Here is a 27,142-nt window from a genome sequence, read left to right as displayed (position 1 = left end):
AGCCCTGAGGAACACCACAAGTTACCTTCAACTGCTTAGATTTTACATTATTGAATTCGACATATTGATATCTTTCATCCAGGTAACTTTTCATCCACTTGTATGCTATCCCTCTTATGCCATATCTCTCGAGTTTATTCATTAATATAGAATGATCAATTGTATCAAACGCCTTTTTTAAGTCTATAAAAACACCAACAGTATATTCCTTATTATCTATTGCATTAGATATCCCTTCAACAAGTTCCATCACTGCCATCAAAGTGGACCTTTTCACTCTAAAGCCATATTGGTTATCACTTAGGAGATTATGCTTCTCAATATATTTATCAAGTCTATTAACAAATAACTTTTCTAAAATTTTTGAGAACTGTGGGAGTAGTGACATTGGCCTATAATTGGTAAACTGACATCTCTCTCCGTTTTTATGGATTGGAATAACTTTTGCTATTTTCATTTGTGAGGGAAACACACCAGTTTGAAAGGACAGATTACAAATGTATGCGAAAGGTTGCACTATATATTCTATAATACTTTTAACTAATATCATGTCAATACCAAAACAGTCAGTGGACTTTTTATTTTTAAATGTCTTCACAATGTTAATTATTTCTCTATGAGTTGCAGCACCAATAAACATGGAGAACACATTCTGAGTAATATGTTTATTTAGGTCGTTATTATTTCTTGACTCTGGAATTTCTTTTGCTAAATTAAAGCCAACATTTACAAAGAAATCATTAAATTCATTTGCAATGTCTTTAGTTTTATCAAGCACAATATCTTTATCTTTTTTAAAATAATCTGGATAATTCTTATTTTTTGAGCCCTTTTTGATTATACTATTTAATATCCTCCATGTTTCTTGTGTGTTACTTCTACTTTGCTCCAATAATTTGTGGTAATATTCTTTCTTACTTGTTCTTATAATATTTATTAATCTATTTTTATATAACTTGTACTTTATTTCAGCATCTTTTGTCCTCTGTTTTATGAATCTCTTATATAGATTATTTTTCTTTTTAAATGCATCTTCTACAGTGGGGCAAAAAAGTATTTAGTCAGCCACCGATTATGGAAGTTCCCCCACTTAAAATGATGACAGAGGTCAGTAATTTGCACCAGAGGTACACTTCAACTGTGAGAGACAGAATGTGAAAAAAAAATCCATGAATTCACATGGTAGGATTTGTAAAGAATTTATTCGTAAATTAGGGTGGAAAATAAGTATTTGGTCACCTCAAACAAGGAAAATCTCTGGCTCTCACAGACTTGTAACGTCTTCTGTAAGAAGCTTTTCTGTCCCCCACTCGTTACCTGTATGAATGGCACCTGTTTGAACTCATCATCTGTATAAAAGACACCTGTCCACAGCCTCAAACAGTCAGACTCCAAACGCCGCCATGGCCAAGACCAAAGAGCTTTCGAAGGACACCAGGAAAAGTATTGTAGACCTGCACCAGACTGGGAAGAGTGAATCTACAATAGGCAAGCAGCTTGGTGTGAAAAAATCAACTGTGGGAGCAATCATCAGAAAATGGAAGACATACAAGACCACTGATAATCTCCCTCGATCTAGGGCTCCACGCAAGATCTCATCCCGTGGGGTCAAAATGATCATGAGAACGGTGAGCAAAGATCCCAGAACCACACGGGGGGACCTGGTGAATGACCTGCAGAGAGCTGGGACCAAAGTAACAAAGGTCACCATCAGTAACACACTACAACGGCAGGGAATCAAATCCCGCACTGTCAGACGTGTTCCGCTGCTGAAGCCAGTGCATGTCCAGGCCCGTCTGAAGTTTGCCAGAGAGCACATGGATGATACAGCAGAGGATTGGGAGAATGTCATGTGGTCAGATGAAACCAAAGTAGAACTTTCTGGTATAAACTTAACTCGTCGTGTTTGGAGGAAGAAGAATACTGAGTTGCATCCCAAGAACACCATACCTACTGTGAAGCATGGGGGTGGAAACATCATGCTATGGGGCTGTTTTTCTGCCAAGGGGACAGGACGACTGATCCGTGTTAAGGACAGAATGAATGGGGCCATGTATCGTGAGATTTTGAGCCACAAAACCTCCTTCCATCAGTGAGAACTTTGAAGATGAAACGAGGCTGGGTCTTCCAACATGACAATGATCCAAAACACACCGCCCGGGCAACAAAGGAGTGGCTCCGTAAGAAGCATTTGAAAGTCCTGGAGTGGCCTAGCCAGTCTCCAGACCTCAACCCCATAGAAAATCTGTGGTGGGAGTTGAAAGTCCGTGTTGCTCGGCGACAGCCCCAAAACATCACTGCTCTCGAGAAGATCTGCATGGAGGAATGGGCCAAAATACCAGCTACTGTGTGTGCAAACCTGGTAAAGACCTATAGTAAACGTTTGACCTCTGTTATTGCCAACAAAGGTTATGTTACAAAGTATTGAGTTGTATTTTTGCTATTGACCAAATACTTATTTTCCACCCTGATTTACAAATAAATTCTTTACAAATCCTACCATGTGGATTCATGGATTTTTTTTTTCACATTCTGTCTCTCACAGTTGAAGTGTACCTCTGGTGCAAATTACTGACCTCTGTCATCATTTTAAGTGGGGGAACTTGCACAATCGGTGGCTGACTAAATACTTTTTTGCCCCATGTATCCCGTTTGTGATCCATGGCTTATTTGATCTGTGATGCTTTCTAGTGATCTTCATTAAAGGACAATGTTTTTCATAGAGTGAAATTACTGTTGATAAGAATGCATCATATGCACTATTTGAATCTTCATTTGCAAAAACCTCATTCCAATTGTGTTCCTTTCAGTCCACCTGGAGGGCAGCAATGGCTCTTGTTGTTCTATGTCGTATCATATCAAATATTTGATTCTTTTGTTTAGTTTTAATCCCTTAGGTCTTGCACCTTCGGGGTGTTCTTCGTCCATGTTTGTTGACATAGCTTGCTGTCATAGAGTTGTTTTGCCAACTGCTAACCGTCTTTTTACTGTCCTGCTCTCCTTGTGTGTGTACGCTACACAATTCAGCAGTAGCCTAACTCCACTTGAAATAACGCGCGAAGTCAGGATGTAGCGTCCAACTCCTTTTAATTAGTAAGTATTTCCTCATGGAGTGAAACTGAAATACAAATAACATAGCTAAAATTAACTTAGCATCATTAGCACGACAAAAATAGATTCCAATACACATCCATTAGCGTTAGCACACAACTACTAAAGTTTTCATCTACAGCAATTGTTTCCACAAAATATACATAAAATACAATCCTACAATTCAATACAAATGAAAACTTACAGACGGTGGTGTCGATGGCACAAACAAAAGGCAGATGTCGCTGGGTCAAATATCCCCACATGTGATCCGCTAGGAACTAAAAACATGGCTGACTTCCTGTCACTTCCCGAAACTGTTTTTCAAATTAAAACGAATTTCAAAATAAAATTAGCTCACTGCAAAGAGCGCCTATATTGCAATAAAATTAAGAGCGAAACATCCACACCAACTTTGCAGGAATAAAATATAAATAGTAAGACTTCAGGAGCACATACAAAACAAGACAAAGGCACACACTGGAGAGCAAAGTGCTTGGAGGTAGTGCAAAGGACTTGGTGTGAGTGTGTCAGTGTCCTGAGTGATGAGGGTCACTCAGACCATGGCACAGATTGGTGAGGAGAGGTGAGTTTGTTAGCAGTCTGAATGGCCCAAAGGAAGAAGGGGCATCAGTGACCAACATATTTCCATCACTGTGACTGTGAAAACAATTTACCATTGATCAGTGTGCTTCCCGTTCCACTCTGTTATACTCTGCTAATCTGTCAGATGTGTCATTTTGTTAAACGTGAAGATAGCTGAGTGTCCTGCAGCAAACCAAATCTGCCTGTGGGTCCAATTAAAGGGACCTAAAGCTGTGTTAGTTAAAATTAAAATTCTGGGACACCAGCAGCTTTTTGGTGTAGACAGAAGTTTATTGTGAGAAAGAACAGAATAAAATTTTTCAGTTCAGTTCATTTTTATTTCAAACATTTCAAACATGTGCCTTCACAATCATTACAAAATATCATTCCATTATTTGTTTGAAAAGGAGTAGGCTGAAGTATTTACTTATTTGTCCCTACCCCCTCAAGTTTTACCTCTCATTCATTTAATTTTTTTTTGTCTTAAATTAAACAAACAACATATGAAACATATAAACATATGAAGTAAAACAAAACATAACATACATAAATCAAAAACAAGAAATTAGCAAGCCCCACCACAGTATAGTTTCTTTCATATGAAAAATTAGGTTTTTATATTTTACTTTAAACTGTTTTATGTTTTGACTGTCTTTTATTTCTTCTGTTAGACTGTTCCATAATTTAACTCCTGCAATTGAGATTGACATAGTTCTTAAAGTTGTTCTAGCACTTTGTATTTTTAAATTCCATTTCCCTCTTAAGTTATACCCACCTTCTCTTTCTATGAACAATTTACAGATTTCTTTGGGAAGCAATTTATTTCTGACTTTATACATTATTTGCGCTGTTTTAAGCTTCACCAAGTCTTGGAATTTAATAGCTTGCATTTTGACAAAGAGTGCATTTGTATGGTCCCTGTACCCTACATTATTTATTAATCTAATGGCCCTTTTCTGTATTATAGTTATTGTTTGTGTGTTACTTTTGTATGTGTTTCCCCAGACCTCTACACAGTAGCTCATATATGGCAGTAGTAAAGCACAGTATAAAATGTGCAGTGCTTTCTGATCCAACATATGCTTTGCTTTTCCCAGGACGGCAATGCCCCGTGCCAATTTCCCCCGAACATAAGTAATGTGTGGCTTCCAACAGAGCTTGTGGTCAATGATCACCCCAAGAAATTTTATTTCATTTACTCTTTCTAAATATACATTGTCAACACATATTTCTACTTCGATGTTTTTCTTTTGGTTTCCAAACAACATAAATTTGGTTTTATCGAGATTCAATGATAATTTATTTATATCAAACCACTTCTTTAATATCGTTAATTCCTGTGTGATCATTTCCAAAACCTGTGGCAATTCCCCACCTGCACACAGTATATTTGTGTCATCTGCATTGAACATGTAAATACAAATAATGTTGATGGCACCTCTCCACTGACCATCTCCACATAAGATATCCGCAGCGCTTTCACTTCCCTATTGTACAGTTATAGATCAAAGGTTTAATCAGCTTATAACCAATGTCAACCTTCATTTATCTTTTCATCCTTATTTTTTGTTTTCATTACGATAACACAAGTTGAATCACACCATCATCCTATTACATTACAGTTAAAAGTTGGATTTCATGGTAATTAGTGCAACAGATTATTTTTTTTAACATTTTACATGACCTTTCCATCTAATTCTTTGTGCTTGTTGAGGTCTTCTATCTTCAAAAATCTGTGATCTTTCCCATTCACAGGATCTGTACACACAAGCTACTGCTTCTTCAGCCTCTCCATATCATCAGGACACAGGTCACTCTCTGTCAGCATACACAAGTTTATCAGAGCTTCCACCTGCAAATATACATAGACATTTGTGAACATGGGAAACGACTTAATTTTTTTCAGTGGAGGGGGGATATTTAGACATCAGCAGACAAAGTCAAACTAGCCTTCGCTTGACTGAAGGTATGACAGCTCGACCTCCACTTTAGACTCTTTTATTCAGATTGATCATTCTGGCTTCAATAGTCACTTTCCCCAAACCATCATCGACGTAATGCTACAAGACTGCTCAAATAAGTTCTACAGTTAATTAATGTTTCAATCTTAAATATGATTAAGCTATCTGTATCAATAGGTTATGCGCTACAAGCCTTTAAGGTGGCAGGAATTAAACATTACTTACAAATCTGTGACTTGATCCAGCTATCTACAAAGCTATACAAATATCTCACAATTACATGGGGAAAATCAGCCTCATAGGCTATAGGTTTACAGAAAATATTAAAAGAAAATACATACATTTAGTAATAAATGTAAAGCAACATGGGCACACTTAAACCATCCACTGACCTCAGAGTCTTCAGTCCACAATTTGGTTTCTCCACCAGATCACACAGCTGCCTCATGTCTGCATCTTTCAGTTTATTGTCAGTTAAGTCTAGCTCTTTTAGATGTGAGGGGTTGGATTTCAGAGCTGAGGCCAGAGCTGCACAACTGATTTCGGACAAACTGCAGCTATCCAGTCTGAAGAAAGAACATAAATTCATTAGACAAAGTTTCTAAATTAAATTACTCAGTGTTTCATATCTCTTCCGCACACAAGAAAGTTTAGAGAATATATATAAATTCAGAAAAAGAAAAATCCAAACAGCACATGCCAAAATTCTTTAAGAAATGCTTTGAAAAGTGTTGAAAGGTGTATCTCTATGTCTTTTGAGGCTATTGCTATTTTCCTATGAGATACATGTTTTTTACCTTAAATAACTTAAATGAATATCTTTTATTTTTTTTATTTTTTTTTAATTGGCCCAGCTTTGGCCCATGGGACCTCCCTGGGCTCAATCTGAAAGAGCAACATGGATCCACCCTCTTTTGGACCCACCAATCACAAGAGGAGCTATGGGGATCCTCTGCAGAATGAAGTAGGCAATGGTCAGGGGTGAAGTCCCTGGGGTTTTTAATCTAATCCAAAACTGGTTCTAGTGAAATCAATGTCACCTCTCTGCAATAGGTGTAGGCTGCTGGGGGATTCCCATGATTCACTGGGTGTCTCTTCTTCAATCACTATGTGTTAATAGACCTCTCTGCACTGAATCATATCTGTTATTAATCTCTGTCTCTCTTTCACAGCATGTCTTTAACCTGTCTTCCTTCTCTCTCCCCAACCGGTCACAGCAGATGGCCCCTCCCGTCCCTGAGCCTGATTCTGCCGGAGGTTTCTTCCTGTTAAAAGGGAGTTTTTCCTTCCCACTGTTGCCAAAGTGCTTGCTCACAGGACGTCATATGATTATTAGGTTTTTCTCTGTATCTATTATTGTAGGGTCTAGCTTACAATATAAAGCGCCTTGAGGTGACAGTAGTTGTGATTTGGCGCTGTCAAGAGGTGTTTCTCCATGCCACATTCCCTATCTATTTCATTTTGTTTATTCAGCCTTCTTTGTGTACATACAGTCTTTTGTTTGTTTTTTTTCTATTGTTTTTCATTTCTTTCCTTTTGTTGTTTTGTTATGGCCTCTGTATCTTCCATGCACTGTTTAGGTTTGACCTTTGCTGTTTTTCTGTGATTCCTCATATTTAGATTTTTTTTTTTTATATACACTGATGTTTGGTTTTTGCACATCTTTCAAGCAGCCAGAAACCATTATTTCTTTAGCTATTTTTGCATTCTGTCATCCGACCTTGCACCTCTAATATATAATCTAAGAGAATTATTATAACATGAGCTTTGTGTCACCACAGTCTTTATATCATAAGTTTAAAAAATGACTTGTCTGACCTCAGAATCTCCAGTCTACAGTGCCGACTCTCCAGAAAACCACAGAGCTGCTTCACTCCTGAATCCTGCAGGTCGTTGTTGTGACTCAGGTCCAGTTCTCTCAGATAGGAGGGGTTGGACTTCAGAGCTGAGCCCAAAGGAGTACAGCTAATCTCTGACAAACAGCAGCCCATCAATCTGAATTAAGGAAATTATATTGCAGAATGACAAAGACATTTAATATAGGACTAATATAGGACATCCAAAAGCATTTCCATTCATTTCATTTTCATTCTTTGTAATCCCTCTGTGTATCCCCAGGTTAGTTTGTTATCTAGGTTTAGGTTTCTGTTATTATGCTTCCCCCATGTCCCTTCTTGTGTTGTCAGTTTTGTCTCTGTTTTTCACTTTCTTTTTGTGTGTCGAGGTTGTGTCTCTGCAATCTGTACTTTCAGCCTTATTTTGACAGTGTCTTGTGTTAAGTTTCTGTTTTATTGTTTTGTAGTACTGAGTTTAATTATACTTTTTCTGGCCTTGTTGTCTCTCTCTGGTTCCATGTTTAGTCAAAATCAGTGTCTGTTTCCCCTTTCCTTGTGTATATCATCTGTTTTCTGTTTTATTCTGATAGCCACTTGTCCTGCATGCATCATGATCATTTTTGCTTCCCCTGTTTCCTCTCCTGTTTATATTGTCTGTATCTCTAGCTGTGCATTGTCGTGATCTCCCTTATTTCGCCAGCTGTGTGTCCTGTTAGTGTCCAGTGTAGTTTCATTGCTAATATTTCTCAGTGTATGTTTACTTCAGTTCTTTGTATTTTAGTTGCCTGTGACTGTAGTAATAAAGCTGTTTCAAGAACTCAGGCGGTCAGCACTCTGTACAGGCCAGTCAAATTGTTCCACACCAAACTCACTTATCCATATCTTTATGTGTCTTCGTTTCTGCACTGGTGAGCAGTCATGTTGGAGCAGAAAGGGCCATCACCAAACTTTTCCCAAAAATTTGGGAGCATAACATTGTCATTGCTTCTTAATTCAGATAAAACTGAGGTTATTGTACTCGGCCCTGAAAATCTTAGAAATATGGTATCTAACCAGATTCTTACTCTGGATGGCATTACCTTGGCCTCCAGTAACACTGTGAGGTACCTTGGAGTCATTTTTGACCAGGATATGTCCTTCAATGCACATATTAAACAAATATGTAAGACTGCTTTCTTCCATTTGTGCAACATCTCTAAAATTAGAAATATCCTGTCTCAGAGTGACGCTGAAAAACTAGTTCATGCATTTATTACTTCCAGGCTGGACGACTGTAATTCATTATTATCAGGATGTCCAAAAAACTCCCTGAAAAGCCTTCAGCTAATCCAAAATGCTTCAACAAGAGTCCTGACAGGGACTAGAAAGAGAGAGCACATTTCTCCTGTTTTGGCTTCCCTTCATTGGCTTCCTGTTAAATCCAGAATTGAATTCAAATTCATGCTCCTCACATACAAGGCCTTAAATAATCAGGCCCCATCTTATCTTAATGACCTTGTAGTACCATATCACCCTATTAGAGCACTTCACTCTCGCTCTGCAGGCCTACTTGTTGTTCCTAGAATATTTAAAAGTAGAATGGGAGGCAGAACCTTCAGTTTTCAGGCCCCTCTTCTGTGGAACCAGCTTCCAGTTTGGATTCAGGAGACAGACACTATCTCTACTTTTAAGATTAGGCTTCAAACTTTCCTTTTTGCTAAAGCATATAGTTAGGGCTGGACCAGGTGACCCTGAATCCTCCCTTATTTATGCTGCAATACACGTAGGCTGCTGGGGGATTCCCATGATGCATTGAGTTTTTCCTTTCCAGTCACCTTTCTCACTCACTATATATTAATAGACCTCTCTGCATTGAATCATATCTGTTATTAACCTCTGTCTCTCTTCCACAGCATGTCTTTATCCTGTCTTCCTTCTCTCTCCCCAACTGGTCGCAGCAGATGGCCACCCCTCCCCGAGCTTGGTTCTGCCGGATGTTTCTTCCTGTTAAAAGGGAGTTTTTCCTTCGCACTGTCGCCAATGTGCTTGCTCATAGGGGGTCATATGATTGTTGGGTTTTTCTCTGTATTTATGAAGTGCCTTGAGGCGACTTTTGTTGTTATTTGGTGCTATATAAATAAAATTGAATTGAATTGAATTCAATGTCTTGTTATGCTGAAGCATTAAGAGTTCCTTTCACTGAAACAAGGGGAACAATCTCAACTCCTGAAAAACCACTAACCCCACTCTGACTTCATTTGCTGCCATGTTCAATCACTTCCACTTTGTCTTGATGCATGCTCAATCATCTACGTAAGGAAATCCCAAAGAATTGATTCTGTTCATCTGGGCATAGCCTTTTTAGTGACCATTTCACCATCTTACAATGCTGTAACTTCAGCAATTCTCAACTGTCTGTGAATGGTACTCATGGCTAGTGATCCATGGACATGACAATTTAAATGCTAATCATCATGAAACTGACCTCACAGCTCATTGTTCATTCAGTGGTTCTAGTTTGTCATTATGCAAATGTACTGTTTATACAGGGAGTGCAGAATTATTAAAAAAAAAAAAAAAAAAAAAAAAAATTTCCCACGTGTGGGACTAATAAAGGTTATCTTATCTTATTAGGCAAATGAGTATTTTTGTCATGGTCCTGGGCCATGTTGGCCCAGTATTCTTGGTTCCTTGTATTTTCACTCCTTATTTAGGCCATGTTTTCTGAGGTGTCCTGTTGTGGTGTTCCCTAAGTGTTTTCCCTTTGTGACTCTTACCCCCTTTGTGCCCCTCTGTGTATTTATGAGCTCTCGTCTCTCTTTGTGTTTAGTCCATGTTTCCCCCAGCCTGTTATGTCTGTGTTCTCCCCGTGCTCTCTCTCCTCCTGTCTTAACCTCTGTGTACTTCCTGTTTTACTTTGACAGTCTCTCGTCAGTATGTGTCATGTTGTGTTCACTCCTGCCCTGTCTCGTTATGTTTATCAGTGTCACCTGTGTTCCCCACCTGTGTGTAATCTCCCTGTGTTCTCTGAGTGTATTTAAGTTGTGTCTTCTGTCATGGTAGTTGCTGGTTCGTCTGTGTTGTTTCCCCTCGGTCTCCCTGCGTCTTCCCGTATGTATTTCCCCGGACCTCCCTGCATCCTCGTTTCTGGTTTGTGTTATTAGTTCTACCCAGTTTAGGTTTTCCTGTTTCATGGTACCCACACCGTTGCTGTTTGTATTTTCGGTTGTCAAATAAACACTCATCTGCACCAGAGCTGCCGCATTTTGGGTCCTATTTCAACTCCACACGGCTTGCCCCGCAAACCGTGACAATTTTGTCCACATCCTCTTCATGCATGTTGTCTTACTCCAAGCTGTATAGGCTCGAAAGCCTACTACCAATTAAGCATATTAGGTGATGTGCATCTCTGTAATGAGAAGGGGTGTGGTCTAATGACATCAACACCCTATATCAGGTGTGCATAATTATTAGGCAACGTCCTTTCCTTTGGCAAAATGAAGGACTTGAGAGGCTCAGAAAAGTCAAGAATAGTGAGTTATCTTGCAGAGGGATGCAGCAGTCTCAAAATTGCAAAGCTTCTGAAGCGTGATCATCGAACAATCAAGCGTTTCATTCAAAATAGTCAACAGGGTCGCAAGAAGTTTGTGGAAAAACCAAGGCACAAAATAACTGCCCATGAACTGAGAAAAGTCAAGCGTGCAGCTGCCAAGATGCCACTTGCCACCAGTTTGGCCATATTTCAGAGCTGCAACATCACTGGAGTGCCCAAAAGCACAAGGTGTGCAATACTCAGAGACATGGCCAAGGTAAGAAAGGCTGAAAGACGACCACCACTGAACAAGACACACAAGCTGAAACGTCAAGACTGGGCCAAGAAATATCTCAAGACTGGTTTTTCTAAGGTTTTATGGACTGATGAAATGAGAGTGAGTCTTGATGGGCCAGATGGATGGGCCCGTGGCTGGATTGGTAAAGGGCAGAGAGCTCCAGTCCCACTCAGACGCCAGCAAGGTGGAGGTGGAGTACTGGTTTGGGCTGGTATCATCAAAGATGAGCTTGTGGGGCCTTTTCGGGTTGAGGATGGAGTCAAGCTCAACTCCCAGTCCTACTGCCAGTTTCTGGAAGACACCTTCAAGCAGTGGTACAGGAAGAAGTCTGCATCCTTCAAGAAAAACATGATTTTCATGCAGGACAATGCTCCATCACACGTGTCCAAGTACTCCACAGCGTGGCTGGCAAGAAAGGGTATAAAAGAAGAAAAACTAATGACATGGCCACCTTGTTCACCTGATCTGAACCCCATTGAGAACCTGTGGTCCATCATCAAATGTGAGATTTACAAGGAGGGAAAACAGTACACCTTTCTGAACAGTGTCTGGGAGGCTGTGGTTGCTGCTGCACGCAATGTTGATGGTGAACAGATCAAAACACTGACAGAATCCATGGATGGCAGGCTTTTGAGTGTCCTTGCAAAGAAAGGTGGCTATATTGGTCGCTGATTTGTTTTTGTTTTGTTTTTGAATGTCAGAAATGTATATTTGTGAATGTGGAGATGTTATATTGGTTACACTGGTAAAAATAAATAATTGAAATGGGTATATATTTGTTTTTTGTTAAGTTGCCTAATAATTATGCACAGTAATAGTCACCTGCACACACAGATATCCCCCTAAAATAGCTAAAACTAAAAACAAACTAAAAACTACTTCCAAAAACATTCAGCTTTGATATTAATGAGTTTTTTGGGTTCATTGAGAACATGGTTGTTGTTCAATAATAAAATTATTCCTCAAAAATACAACTTGCCTAATAATTCTGCACCCCCTGTAAGGTTGGAAACCTGCAGTCAGCTGAGACTGAAGAAGTCACTTGGATGAGTGACGAAATGCTTCTTCCACTGAAAATCCTATGTCCAGATAAACAGAATCAATTTTTAGCACTTTCACTTTGCTATAAGCAACCCATTCTGTAACAAATGTTTACAAAAGCAGTCTTCATGTCTAGGTGTTTGATTTTGTACACCTGGGGAACTGGAGGTGATTGGAACACCTGAATTCAATTATTTGGATGGGCTGAATATTGTTAGCAGTATATTGCACGTCATACCACCTTTCTGGTGGTATGACTCTGAAGCTGTTATCTCAACAGATAGCTGCAAAGGAAATTTCACTAGCAACAGATTGCACTACATTAAAAATTATTTGTAAATGTTTTTTATAATTTTTTTTAAAATTACGCTTCCTCCAGAAGTAGAGACTACAATAGTCTTTCCTCAATGAGTCAATGACACACTTCCAGTCCAGTCTATTAATAAGGTGAACACCCAGGTATATGAAGCCCTCCACCATATTTACCATTTCTCCAAGGTTAGAAATGGTGTTCAACTCAGGCTTGGGCCTCCAAAAATATCTCACCATGTCTTTTTCTTCTTGGCTTGGCTTGGCGTCCACTTCTCTATTCAGTTTTCACAAATGATCTGCCGTATGTCTTGGATAAATCTCATCTTGTAATGTATGCTGATGATTCCACCATGTTTTATTCAGCCAGTGGCAACTCTGAATTGACCAACGTATTGCAACAAGATTTGCTGAACGTGTTTTACTGGCTAAGTAAAATTAACATGATTTTAAACATCTAAAATCTATGTTAATAGGAAGTAGAGTACGCTTAGTCACAACTAACCCACAACTAAATCTTTCCATAGCTGGAATGGTAAATGGCCTGTATTTATATAGCGCTTTACTAGTCCCTAAGGACCCCAAAGCGCTTTACATATCCAGTCATCCACCCATTCACACACACACATTCACACACTGGTGATGGCAAGCCACATTGTAGCCACAGCCACCCTGGGGCGCACTGACAGAGGCCAGGCTGCCGGACACTGGCGCCACCGGGCCCTCTGACCACCACCAGTAGGCAACAGGTGAAGTGTCTTGCCCAAGGACACAACGACCGAGACTGCCCAAGCCGGGGCTCGAACCGGCAACCTTCCGATTACAAGGCGAACCTCCAACTCTTGAGCCACAATCACCCCAATGGTACTAGAACAGGTGACCCAGATTAAATTACTTGGTGTTACTATAAACCACCACCTTTCATGGTCTCAGCACATTGACTGTGTTATTAAGAAAATGGGACAGTGCATAGCTATGGCTAGGAAATGCTCCTTTTATATTACTTTTTTTGTCAATTATGAAAGGTGTCATTAATGCACTAGTATTATCTCATCTAGAGTACTGTTCAATCATTTGGTCAGCAGCTAATAAGACAGATCTGATCAGACTTCAGTTAGTCAAGAACAAGGCAGCCAGATTAGTGTTAAGGTGTTCAAACTATAGAAATATCTATAACTTTCTTTGCTTTCAAATAAGCTAAATTATACTATGGCTTACTCGTATTTTTTAAGAAAGCAATACTTTTAAAGACACCATATTTTTTTTCTGCTCAGTTGCAGTATCCAGATGAAATACATAATCATAGTACATGATTTTCAACAAAACACAATTTGGTAACTCCTCAACTTAAAAGTTGAGAAAGTAAACTGCCATCGGTCAAGAGAGGTAGCCCTCTGGAGCCTAAGACTGGCCAAGCCGAGTTTTAAAAAAAAAAAAAAAGTAATGACGTAAGATGTTAAGGTAACAAGTGTGCAATAGAGGGCAGATGGGGCAGAGTTCATCAATATTGAGACAAAACAGGATGTTTTCCAGAGTAATGGTATCTTCTCCTGGCTCAAACTAAGATTGAAGATGTGCTGTAAAAATGGACCTTCCATGACCTTCCAAGCTATATAGTTTGTCTTCCATATTTCCAACTATATCCATCACATACTGTGTATGCTACCATTGTATATAGTGTATTATCTTACTTTTTTCATTGATTGTACTTAATTGTATTTTTGTATTTCCTTCATATATCTGTACCTGAGCTGAGGTGAGTTTGGATGGGTCCTAGACTTAAGGTGTTAAACACATTGGCTCTATTTAGGTTTCCCACGGTTTAATAGTTCTTGTTCTGTGATCTTTTTCATTCCTGACCACACATCTTTCGTTTTCCCTGATCTTGTTTTCTGCCTGTTTTTGTAAATAATGTACCACGTTATAATATACCTCCTGTCCCTATAATGGTTTTCTCTTTTTCTTTTTATTGGCTTTACCTACAATGGCCATAATACTATCAGAAATACTTCAGAGATTAACCAATAAAAAAAATGCCCTGGTCTGAATTCTTCCTGACAAAAAAAGAAGGTAAATCAGAGTAAATTATCACTTCGAAGACTTCTCTTATATTAGGGTTTTAAATGTTTAGCTTTTGGACTGAAACGGTCAAAATACTATGGTTTAGTATCATATCAGTCTTCTGTCAGTTTAGTGCCAGCACAACAAAAACACAGTTTCTGACCTCAGAGTCTCCAGTCTACATTGCCGACTCTCCAGAAAACCACACAACTGTTTCATTCCCGAATCCTGCAGCTTGTTCCCTCTCAGGTCCAGATGTTTAAGATGGGAAGGGTTAGACTTCAGAGCTGCAAACAGGCAGCTGATCTCTGACAAACTGCAGCTCCTCAATCTGAATAAAGCATAGGAAGTATTATCTGTTTAGAGATGAAAAAGATCCAGAATGTAGAAGTTGAACACAGAAGCTGAAAATTAAAATTCTAAATGAAGTATAACAAATACCAAAATATAAACAGAACAATGAGTGAAACAAATTAATGACTGTATACTTCTGTTTCACTAAATATGGAAATATTAAGATGATGTTCCTATGAGATATATATGTAAGTATGTGTATATAAAAATAAAGGCGTTGAAATTTCAACTATGCATGGATTTAAACATGCAAAAGTTTGGGCAACCTTGTAATGGTCATTATTTTCCTGTATAAATCACTGGTTGTTACAATAAAAAATGTCAGTTAAATATATCATATAGGAGACACACACAGTGATATTTGAGAAGTGAAATGAAGTTTATTGGATTTACAGAAAACGTGCAATAATTGTTTAAACAAAATCAGGCAGGTGCATAAATTTGGGCACCACAAAAAAAGAAATGAAATCAATATTTAGTAGATCCACCTTTACAGAAATTACAGCCTCTAAACGCTTCCTGTGGGTTCCAATGAGAGTCTGGATTGTGGTTGAAGGTATTTTGGACCATTCCTCTTTACAAAATATCTCTAGTTCATTCAGGTTTGATGGCTTCCGAGCATGGACAGCTCTCTTTAACTCACACCACAGATTTTCAATAATATTCAGGTCTGGGGACTGAGATGGCCATTCCAGAACGTTGTACCTGTTCCTCTGCATGAATGCCTTAGTGGATTTAGAGCAGTGTTTCGGGTCATTGTCTTGTTGAAAGATGCATTGGCCTCCAGAAACTGCTGATGCTGAGTGGAATCCATGTGTCCCTCAACTTTTACAAGATTCCCAGTCCCTGCACTGGCCACACAGCCCCACAGCATGATGGAACCACCACCATATTTTTCTGTAGATAGCGGGTGTTTTTCTTGGAATGCTGTGTTCTTTTTCCTCCATGCATAACGCCCCTTGTTATGCCCAAATAACTCAATTTAGTTACATCAGTCCACAGCACCTTATTCCAGAATGAAGCTGGCTTGTCCAAATTTGCTTTAGCATACCTCAAGCGGCTCTGTTTGTGCTGTGGGTGGAGAAAAGGCTTCCTTTGCATCACTCTCACATACAGCATCTCCTTGTGTAAAGTGCGCCGAATGGTTGAACGATGCACAGTGACTCCATCTGCTGTAACATGATGTTGTAGGTCTTTGGTGCTGGTCTGTGGGTTGACTCTGACTGGTCTCACCATTCGTCGCTTCTGTCTATCCAAGATTTTTCTTGGTCTGCCACTTTGAGCCGTAACTTGAACTGAGTCTGTGGTCTTCCATTTTCTCAGTATGTTCCTAACTGTGGATACAGACAGTTTAAATCTCTGAGACAGCTTTCTGTATCCTTCCCCTAAACCATGATGGTGAACAATCTCTGTCTTCAGGTCATTTGACAGTTGTTTTGAGACCCTCATGTTGCTACTCTTCAGAGAATATTAAAAGAGGAGGGAAACTTACAATTGACCACCTTAAATACTCTTTCTCATTAATGGATTCACCTGTGTATGTAGGTCAGGGGTCACTGAGCTTACCGAGCCAATTTGAGTTCCGATAATTAGTTCTAAAAGTTTTGAAATCAATAAAATGACAACAGTGCCCAAATTTATGCACCTGCCTGATTTTGTTTAAACAATTATTACACACTTTCTGTAAATCCAATAAACTTCATTTCACTTCTCAAATATCACTGTGTGTCTCCTATATGATATATTTAACTGACATTTTTTATTGTAACAACCAACGATTTATACACGGAAATAATGACTATTAACAAGGTTGTCCAAACTTTTGCATCCCACTGTATATATACACCCTTTTGTGAATCGCTACCTCATTGTGGTGCATGGATTTGTGTGTCCCAGGGATCCCAGTGGGTAAGTTGTCTGTGTTGTCAAGGGCTTTGCCCTCCTGATAGGGTCTCCCATTGGTCCTGGTGAGACTAGTGACTGAGACATGGAATGTCACTTCTCTGCTGGGGAGGGAGCCTGAGCTACTGCGTGAGGTTGAGAGGTACCAACTAGATATAGTTGTGCTCACCTCAATGCACAGCTTGGGCTCCAAAACCAGACACCTGGCTAGACTCAGTCTGGAGTAGATCTTGGTGAGAGGCATCGGGCTGGGGGTGGCTATTCTAGTTTCCCCTTTGGTTTTTTCCAGTGGATGAGAGTTTTTTTTTCCCTGCACCTTAGGGTCAGGGAATGGGTCCTGAATGCTGTCTGCGCTTATGTGTCAAACCACAGTTCAGAGTGCCCAACCTTCTTGGAGTCCCTGGGTGGGGTGCTTAAGGCTACTTAACCTTGGGACTCTGTTGCCTTTCTGGGACACTTCAATGCTCATGTAGGCAATGACAGTGAGACCTGGAGGGGTGTGACTGGGAGGAACGGCCTGACAGATCTGAACCCAAGCAGTGTTCTGTTACTGGACTTCTGCGCAAACCACAGTTTGTCCATGACAAACACCATGTTTGAACATAATGGTGTCCATAAGAAAGTAAGTTAAGTTTATTTATTAAGCCCTCCTCACAGACAGGCAGTCACAAAGCGCTGTGCAGAAAGTTTAAAATAAACAGTACAATCAATCGATCTTATACACAATGTAAAAGGTTAAATGTAAGTTAAATAATGTGAAGAATATAAAATACGTAGATCAACAAAATGCTTGTTTGAACAGTAAAGTTTTTAACTGATTTTTAAAAGAATCCACAGTCAACCATATGTAATTGTGGTGGTAGACTGTTCCACAGCCTTGGTGCAACAGACTGAAAGGCTCTGTCCCCTTTCGTCTTCAGTCGTGTACGGGGAACAACCAACAGACTCTGAGTCTATGAGCGGAGACGATGAGCAGCAGTGTATTTTATATGAAGCTTGGATAAATAATCTGGGGCCTGGCCATGTAATGCTCTGTATGATAAAACAAGAATTTTAAAACAAATTCTAAACACTATTGGAAGCCAATGTAAAGAATATAAGATGGGAGTAATGTTAGCACGCTTCCTAGAACGAGTTGGTAGACTGGCTGCTGCATTTTGTATTGCCTGGAGGAGAGAGAAATGTGATTTATCCAAGCTGGTAAACAGGGAATTACAGTAAACGTGATGACACAAATGCATGGATGAGATTTTTCCAGTTCATCTAAAGAGACCATATGTCACAGTTTAGAGATGTTTCTTAAGTGAAAGAAACAGGAACAAGACAAAGATATTACATGAAAGTCAAGGCCCAGAGAAGAGTCAAATATTACTCCAAGATTCTGAATATTTGACTTGACAGAAGAACTGAAAGAGGCAAGAACCTGATTAATTTTAGAATGTAGCTCAGGAGGAGCTATGATCATGGTCTCAGTCTTGTTCGTGTTTAGAACGAGGTAGTTGCTTGAAAGCCAATCAGAAACCTGCGTTAACCTCTTAAGCCCCAACGCCCCCTGATACGTGGGCAAAAGGCAGGAGATCAGGTGGGCTTGGGGCTTAAGAGGTTAAGCACTGGACCAGGGTCCAGTGCACATGGATACCCTAGGCCACAGGTTAGTTATCAATTTTGTTATCATATCATCAGATCTGCTGCCATATGTTCTGGATACTTTGGTGAAGAGAGGCGCTGAGCTGTCAACTGATCAACAGCTTGTGATGAGTTGGATAAGGTAGCGGAGGAGGATGCTGGACAGCTTGGAGTAAATGTATAGTGAAGGTGCACTGGGAACACCTGGCAGAGGCCCCCATCCACGAGATCATTAACTCCCCCTCTGACAGAGATTCAACAGAATTCCAAGGGAAACTGGGTATATAGATCATCAATAAATCATGTTCAGCTCCATTGCTGAAGCTGCTACAACCTCCACACGGAGGTTGGTGCCTGTCATAGTGGTAACCCCTAAATCAGATGGGGGGCACCAGAGGTGAAGGGAGCCATAAGGCTCAAGAAGCAGTCCTATTTGGATTGGTTAGCCTGTGGGACTTTGGAGGGAGCCAATAGGTACCAACAGGCCAAGCAGAACGCAGCTTGGGCAGTCACAGTAACAAAAACTTGGGTCAAGGAGGAGTTCGTGGAGGCCATGGAAAAAAACTTTCAGATTGCCTCAGATAGAATCTGGTGCTCCACCTGCACTGTGTATAGTGCAGGTGGAGCACTGATGACTTCAACTGAGGATATTGTCATACCATGGAAGGAATGCTCCAAATATAGGGGGATCACACATCTCAGCCTCCCTGGGAAAGTCTATGCTGGGGTAGAAAACCCTTTCTCTTACTCAAACTTATGTTATATACTTTCATTTCTGCACAACATAAACAGGGCATCTTACCCCAGTGTTTCCAGTCTACAGTTTCGACCCTCCAGAAAGCCACACAGCTGTTTCACTCCTGAATACTGCAGGTTGTTCTGACTCAGGTACAGCTCTCTCATGTTGGAGGGATTGGACTTCAGTGCTAAGCCCAGACAGCTGATCTCCGATAACCTGCAATTCTCCAGTCTGAATAATAAATGAAAGATTTAAGTTAATTAGTTATGTGCTTGAAATTCTTCAGTGTTTTATAGTTTTCTTGGAGCTGAAAATTCAGATTCAGTTTACAGAAGTCCAGTAAAGTGAAACTTCAAATGGCTGAAGCTTGCAGAATGCCCGCCTTTTTTATCCCATGGCTAACAAGCCGTAAGGACTCTCAGCCATGGGACCTAGAACCTGAAAAACAGGGCAGGAAGAGAGAGAGAGAGAGAGAGAGAGAGAGAGAGAGAGAGAGAGAGAGAGAGAGAGAGAGAGAGAGAGAGAGAGAGAGAGAGAGAGGAGGAAAAAACAGCATTCTCCAACAGGGAGAATCTCCGACCGTAACGCCCTAAAAATCCACCTCTAGTAAAACCAGTGCTCTGTGTGGTTAACTGATGTGCACTGGACAGTGCATCCGCTAATATATTGTCTACCCCTTTTTTATGTCTGATGTCCAAGTTGTATTCCTGAACTAGTAGAGCCCATCTCTAGAAGTAGGAGATTGGATTATTGATGTCATCAGTTCCCTTCTGGAGCCCCCATGGCACTGGCGTCCACCTCCAGGCTGAATGCTCTAATGAAATCTGGGGCGGCCAGCACTGCACAGGAGGGACTTAGCACCATCAAAGATGTGTTGGCACTCAGTGGTCCACTAAAAAGGTTCCTTTGGACTACAGAGGCGGGTTAGAGGGGCCACCACGGTTGAGAAGTTCCAGCAGAAACACCGATAGTAGCCCACGAGGCCCAGGAACCGCCTAAGTTCCCGCCAGGTGGTAGGAACAGGGTAGTTTACTACCGCCGCCACTTTGGCATTCACAGGGCACACTTAGGGACCGACCCACCAGCAGTCACCCTCCTGTTCTCGGCCAGGATTGGTCCCAAAACTGACTCCCCAAGGATCATTTCCCCCCCCTGCCGGGTGCGGGTGGACATGAAACTGGAAAACCTAAACTGGGCAAAACTAACAAAACAAACCAGAAACGAAGATGCAGGGAGGTCCGGGGAAATACACAGAGAGACACAGGGAGACCGAGGGAAACAACACAGACCAATTAGTTTAGGACGGGTGAACACACACTATAAGTACACATACCAGTAATCAGGGATGGGAAACAGGAGGGAAACACGCCTGGGGGACATAACAGCTGACGAGGTAGGGGAAACGTAAACAGAACACACTGACATAAGACAGAGACTTTCAAAGTAAAACAGGAAACACATACACGTAATGACACAGACTCAGAAATGCAGACCAGACACAGATATACACGGGCAGAAAGAAAAGAACACTAACCGAGGAAGAACAGAACCAAAATTACAATAATAGAAAACACAAAACGCTGGGTCAAAAGGACCCAGGATCATGCCGTAAAATCTACAACACCACTCTCCTGACTCCACCTATCAAACAATATTCCTTTTTCCTTGCAAACTCAAGAAAGGTTTGCGTGGGGGGCCTACGGAGGGACCGGAAATGCTTTCTGTAAGCTTCAGGCACTAATTCATATGCTTTGAGAATGGCACTCAGTACCCTATCATACACTAAACTGTCCTTAACGGTGAGAGCCGCACACACCCCCTGCGCCTTACCCACCAGTTTACACTGCCTCAGCAGAGGCCAAACCTCTTTAGGCCAGTGCAAGGCTATGGCAATATGTTCAAATGCATTAAAATATGCCTCTAATTCTGTTTCATTCTTACCCACATCAAATCAAATCAAAATCAAATCAAATCAAATCACTTTTATTGTCACATCACATGTGCAGGCACACTGGCACAGCACATGCGAGTGAAATTCTTGTGTGCGAGCCCCACAAGCAACAGAGATGTGCAAACACAACAACACAAACGAGCAAAATACAAGAATGGCCAACCTGAAACTAATAAATATATGTACAATATATAATAGTGTATGCATTTGTATGCACAAATCCTGGAGGGGCAAGCAAAAAATGAATAAACTTGAAACAGCTGAGCTGAAAAACTAAAAGCATCAGGCTCTCTGAGGCCAAAATAACAAACAAAAACACTCCCCCTTCCTATAAACAAAACACGTGGTATAACTTCCCTCAAGAAAAAAAAAATACAATACCTGACGTCTCTGGCTGTCCACAAAACAGGAGAAAACTTTGGTCAAACAAAAATGGCGGAGAACCCCTACCAGCCTACACTGCTCTCTCTCACTATCACAGTATTCCAAACGTAGAAAGAAAACAGAAGCGCTATACACACACGGCGCTCAGAGCCTCCTATGGCTAACAAGCCATAACGCTACTCAGCCGCGGCACCTGGAACTTCAAAGACAGGAAAAGGGAGAGGGGAGAGAGAGGGAGAGAAAGAAGAAAAGAAAAACACAGCATTCTCAAACAGGGAGAACCTTCTAGCAACCCATGACCGTAATAATTGGCATCCAGTAAAAAGTGACCATTATCCTTTTGGTGTTGACTCTTAACAACTGACCCTTGTCCTGGTCAGACACCAACTAAAGAGAAACACTAACAAATGGAACAGCACTGTCACCTCTTATGTAGCAGGTTTATCAGACAAATTTTCTCCAATAACTATATCCCAGTGGACCTCAGACCCAGCCACACACTCAGACAAAAACTGGTTTATCAAAAGGACAAAACTCCCAAACACAAACTAAACAACGTAGTGTATGCTGTGCAGTGAGGAGTGCTCAGACCTCTTCACTGGAGAAACCAAACAGCCCCTCCATAAACACATAGCACAACAGAAGGGCAACATCGACAGGAAAAGACTAAGCTTAACATTTGAACCTAAAGGATAAAGGTCACTCTTTTGAGGATGCTAATGTTCACATTTTGGACAGAGAAGACAAAGAGTTTGTAAGAGCAGTGAAACAGGATTTATGTGCACTGTGTCTAAAACTCATTGAACAGAGGGAGTGGCTTAAAACTGTCTGCCACATACAATGCAGTTTTGAGATCAAGGTTCAAGGTTCAAGGTTCTTTATTTGTCACATGCATAGTTATACAAGTATAACACACAGTGAAATGTAGCCTGACACGCTCCTCGACAGATCCCTTCCCAGGTGCCTCAATTCCCACTCACATCTTGTGTCATGTGACCTCAATAGGTAATATGATAGGGAGACAACCTCTCACAGTGGTTTCACCCAAAACCTTTAGTGCTAATAACCCATGCTGTTTTTTATACCTTGACTTATGTGATGAGGGGCATGAGAGGGTCTATGAACCACTTAAGGGACAGCTCCCACTGAGGTTTAAATAGATACATGGGACTCCACCATTTTGTTTTACAAGAGAAGCATATGGGACGTGAGGTGAAACGTCTTTGCGAAACTTAAAGGAGCCTAGTCACTCCCTTTCAAGCTCCTTAGGTCTCGATGCATGGTAAGGCGCTTGTCTTGATGCCAGTAGCTTCTATCTTCTCCTTTGGCCAGCTTATTATCCTTGCGGGGTCTCTGATGACTAGCAGGATGTAGGTGTTGAATGTTAATCTTCCTGACCCCTCAGCATTTGCTTTACTCTCTGCAGGTATTTGGTGGTCGTGGTTTTCCTTGCAACCCCTTCATGGATCCTATTTGCCTTTGGGATTCCAAGGTACAAGTAGATGTCCTCAGTGTCTGCTATGTTTCCTTCTAGTAGTGCAGTCCCTTCCATTTTGACTACCTTTCTTCTCTTGGTTACCATCCGACTAAACTTCTCCAGTCCAAATGACATTCCAATATCATTGCTACAGATCCATCCATGTAGAGGAGGTGGCGAATTTTTGATCCATTCTGACGTTAGTATCCACTATTGTTAATGATCTGACTAATGATCTGGGGTTCACATCTACAGGGAGTGCAGAATTATTAGGCAAGTTGTATTTTTGAGGAATAGTTTTATTATTAAACAACAACCATGTTCTCAATGAACCCAAAAAACTCATTAATATCAAAGCTGAATGTTTTTGGAAGTAGTTTTTAGTTTGTTTTTAGTTTTAGCTATTTTAGGGGGATATCTGTGTGTGCAGGTGACTATTACTGTGCATAATTATTAGGCAACTTAACAAAAAACAAATATATACCCATTTCAATTACCGTATTTTCACGACCATAAGACGCACTGTACTAAAAGGCGCAGTCTCAGTTATGTGTGCCATTACTGTATTTAACACACACATAAGGCGCACTGGATTATAGGGCGCATACAAGTACCGTATGCGTATTTAAAAATAAAGCGGGAGCAAACCTGAGTTCGGTACCTTACTCACATTTCTATTACCGGTAATCGTCATCATCAACAACACACAAGCATACAAGTGTGCATATTTAAAAATAAAGCAGGAGCAAAACTGAGTTTGGTACTCACATTTTTATTACCAGTAATCGTCATCATCAACAACACACAAGCATACAAGTGTGCGTATTTAAAAATAAAGCAGGAGCAAAACAAAGTTTGGTACTCACATTTTTATCATCAATCAAACCCATCGAAGTCCTCATCCTCTGTGTCTGAATTGAACAGCTGCGCTAAATCTCCATCAAACATGCCAGGTTCACTTTCTTCACTGTCAGAGTCACTTTCCGTGCCGTGCGGCTCCTCGGAAATGATGCCAGCTTTTGCGAAAGCTCGAACAACAGTGCCAGCAGACATGTTAGCCCAAGCATCTACAATCCATTGGCAAATTGTGGCGTAACTCGCCCGGCGCTGCCTTCCACTCTTGGTGAAACTGTGGTCTCCATCGGTCATCCATCGCTCCCACGCCGCTCGCAGCCTTACTTTGAACGGGCGGTTCACACCGATGCCCAGCGGTTGGAGTTCCTTTGTCAGGCCTCCCGGAATGACAGCAAGCTCACAGTTCATTTGTTTCACTAGTTTTTTCACATCGGCTGTGAGATGGGCACGCATAGAGTCACAGATTAAGAGCGATGGTGATGCGTGGAAAAAACCACCTGGTCTCCTTACATACACCTCCCTCAGCCACTCTTTCATCATTTCCTCATCCATCCAGCCCTTTTCATTTGCCTTAATGATGATTCCTGCTGGAAACTTCTCTTTAGGCAAAGTCTTTCGCTTAAAAATCACCATAGGCGGCAGTTTCTGTCCATTAGCATGGCAGCCAAGCACAACAGTGAAAGAAGACTTTTCATACCCCGTTGTGCGTATCGCTACCGTGCTGGTCCCCTTCTTCTCCACAGTGTGACTCACCGGGATGTCAAAAGTGAGCGGGACCTCGTCCATGTTTGTGATGTGGCTGGGCTGGATGTTTTTGTCGCCGATGTGTTTGCTGCAGTAGGAGCGGAAGATGGCCAGCTTTTCCTTATAATCCGCTGGAAGTTGCTGCGCTACCGTAGTCCTGGTCCGGATGGAAAAATGGCACCGTTTCATAAAACGAAAGCACCAAGACGGAGCTCCTTGGAAATGTTCAATGTTCATCTCTTCAGCTAGTGAAACTGTCAGGGTCCTGGGTCTCCTGACCCAGCGTTTTAGTTCTTTGTGATTTTTGTATTATTGTACTTGGTGTGAGTTATTCTATGGGTTCTAGTTTTGTCAGGGTCCTGGGTCTCCTGACCCAGCGTTTTAGTTCTTTGTGATTTTTGTATTATTCTACTTGGTGTGAGTTATTCTATGGTTTCTAGTTTCGATCCCTTGCCCTTCTTGTTTCTCTGTGTCCCCTCTGTTCTGTAAGTCTGTGTCTGCATGTTTGAGTTCCCCTCCATGTCTATCGGTTCTTAGAGTCTTCTGCCTTATGGTTTATGTCTCTGTGTTTCTTAATTGCTGTCTCCACGGTGTCAAGTTTGCGTCTCTGTGTGATCCTTCCTGTTTTACTTTGAAGGTCCGTGACTTATGTGAATGTGTCCTGCTTTGCTTGTCTCGTCAGTTCTAATTTCCCCCAGCTGTGCTCTCCTTCTGTGTCTCATTCTCCTCGTTACTTCCCAGTGTATTTAGACCCTGTGTTTCTCTGAGTCAGTGTTGCGTCATACCCTCATCAAGCTGTGTGTTTTGCCTCCGTGTTGCCAGTGTTTTGTCTCCAGCTCCAGTTCAGTGTTTCTGCTACAGTGCTTTAGTCCACCAGTGTTTTTGTTTGTCTTTTGGTGAGTTTAGTTTAGTAAGAGGTTTTCCCAGCAATAAAGCTGCGCTTTAAGTTGTACTTCTGTGTCTGAGTCCTGCATTTTGGATCCACCACTCCTGCTTGCCTGCCTGCCACACAGCCAACCATGACAGAAACTGCTTTTAGCCGAATGGTGACCGTCGAAACGCTTCTCCCACTCGTTCTTTGCTCGATGATCCACCGCTCGAGTCTTTCCTCCAACTCGGGCCACCTCGCCTTATGTCCGCGGAAACTCAGCTGCGTTTTCTTGACCTGCCGGAGCTTGTTTTCTGGCTTCCTCCATTTGCGAACCATCGATTCGTTAATCTTAAATTCTCTCGCGGCTGCTCGATTTCCATGTTCCTCCGCATAGCTGATGGCCTTCAGTTTAAACTGTGCTTCATAAGCGTGTGTCTTTGCCATTTTCAGGGTTGTTAAAACAACGATGTTCCACATAATGCACATACCTGTCCTTTTATACAGGTATGTGCGATTGTCCGGTATATATGATCAATGCCCACACTTCACCCTTTAGCGTTCTCATGGTGTTCTCTACTACGTCCTCCTTACAACACACAGGGCGCACTGCGCTATAGGGCGCGCCGTACTTTTTGAAGAAAATCTAAGACTTTTAAGTGCGCCTTATGGTCGTGAAAATACGGTATTTATTTTTACCAGTGAAACCAATATAACATCTCCACATTCACAAATATACATTTCTGACATTCAAAAACAAAACAAAAACAAATCAGCGACCAATATAGCCACCTTTCTTTGCAAGGACACTCAAAAGCCTGCCATCCATGGATTCTGTCAGTGTTTTGATCTGTTCACCATCAACATTGCGTGCAGCAGCAACCACAGCCTCCCAGACACTGTTCAGAGAGGTGTACTGTTTTCCCTCCTTGTAAATCTCACATTTGATGATGGACCACAGGTTCTCAATAGGGTTCAGATCAGGTGAACAAGGTGGCCATGTCATTAGTTTTTCTTCTTTTATACCCTTTCTTGCCAGCCACGCTGTGGAGTACTTGGACACGTGTGATGGAGCATTGTCCTGCATGAAAATAATGTTTTTCTTGAAGGATGCAGACTTCTTCCTGTACCACTGCTTGAAGAAGGTGTCTTCCAGAAACTGGCAGTAGGACTGGGAGTTGAGCTTGACTCCATCCTCAACCCGAAAAGGCCCCACAAGCTCATCTTTGATGATACCAGCCCAAACCAGTACTCCACCTCCACCTTGCTGGCGTCTGAGTGGGACTGGAGCTCTCTGCCCTTTACCAATCCAGCCACGGGCCCATCCATCTGGCCCATCAAGACTCACTCTCATTTCATCAGTCCATAAAACCTTAGAAAAACCAGTCTTGAGATATTTCTTGGCCCAGTCTTGACGTTTCAGCTTGTGTGTCTTGTTCAGTGGTGGTCGTCTTTCAGCCTTTCTTACCTTGGCCATGTCTCTGAGTATTGCACACCTTGTGCTTTTGGGCACTCCAGTGATGTTGCAGCTCTGAAATATGGCCAAACTGG

The 27,142-nt window shown here is 41.3% G+C and overlaps 1 protein-coding gene across 1 annotated transcript in view; it reads right to left on the bottom strand.

Annotated features, from left to right (window-relative positions):
* Positions 1–3,991: 3,991 nt before the first annotated feature.
* Positions 3,992–27,142, bottom strand: part of LOC146567829 (NACHT, LRR and PYD domains-containing protein 3-like) — a 40,115-nt gene continuing 16,964 nt past the window's right edge. The window contains exons 7-11 of the mRNA XM_085285679.1: positions 19,376–19,543; positions 14,855–15,022; positions 7,455–7,631; positions 6,029–6,202; positions 3,992–5,527 (exon numbers count right to left, since the gene is read on the bottom strand). Of these exons, the coding sequence (XP_085141805.1) occupies positions 5,515–5,527; positions 6,029–6,202; positions 7,455–7,631; positions 14,855–15,022; positions 19,376–19,543 (700 nt within the window). The 3' untranslated portion in view covers positions 3,992–5,514. The remainder of the gene's footprint in view (positions 5,528–6,028; positions 6,203–7,454; positions 7,632–14,854; positions 15,023–19,375; positions 19,544–27,142) is intronic.

The sequence above is a fragment of the Mchenga conophoros genome, linkage group LG9 (genome assembly GCF_057382185.1).
Source record: "Mchenga conophoros isolate Kocher_MC1m ecotype Shallow Benthic linkage group LG9, M_conophoros_male_GT1.1, whole genome shotgun sequence".
In the NCBI taxonomy this organism is placed as follows: domain Eukaryota; kingdom Metazoa; phylum Chordata; class Actinopteri; order Cichliformes; family Cichlidae; genus Mchenga; species Mchenga conophoros.
Note: the sequence above shows the minus strand (reverse complement) of the source record. Positions and strands in the feature narration are given on the sequence as shown.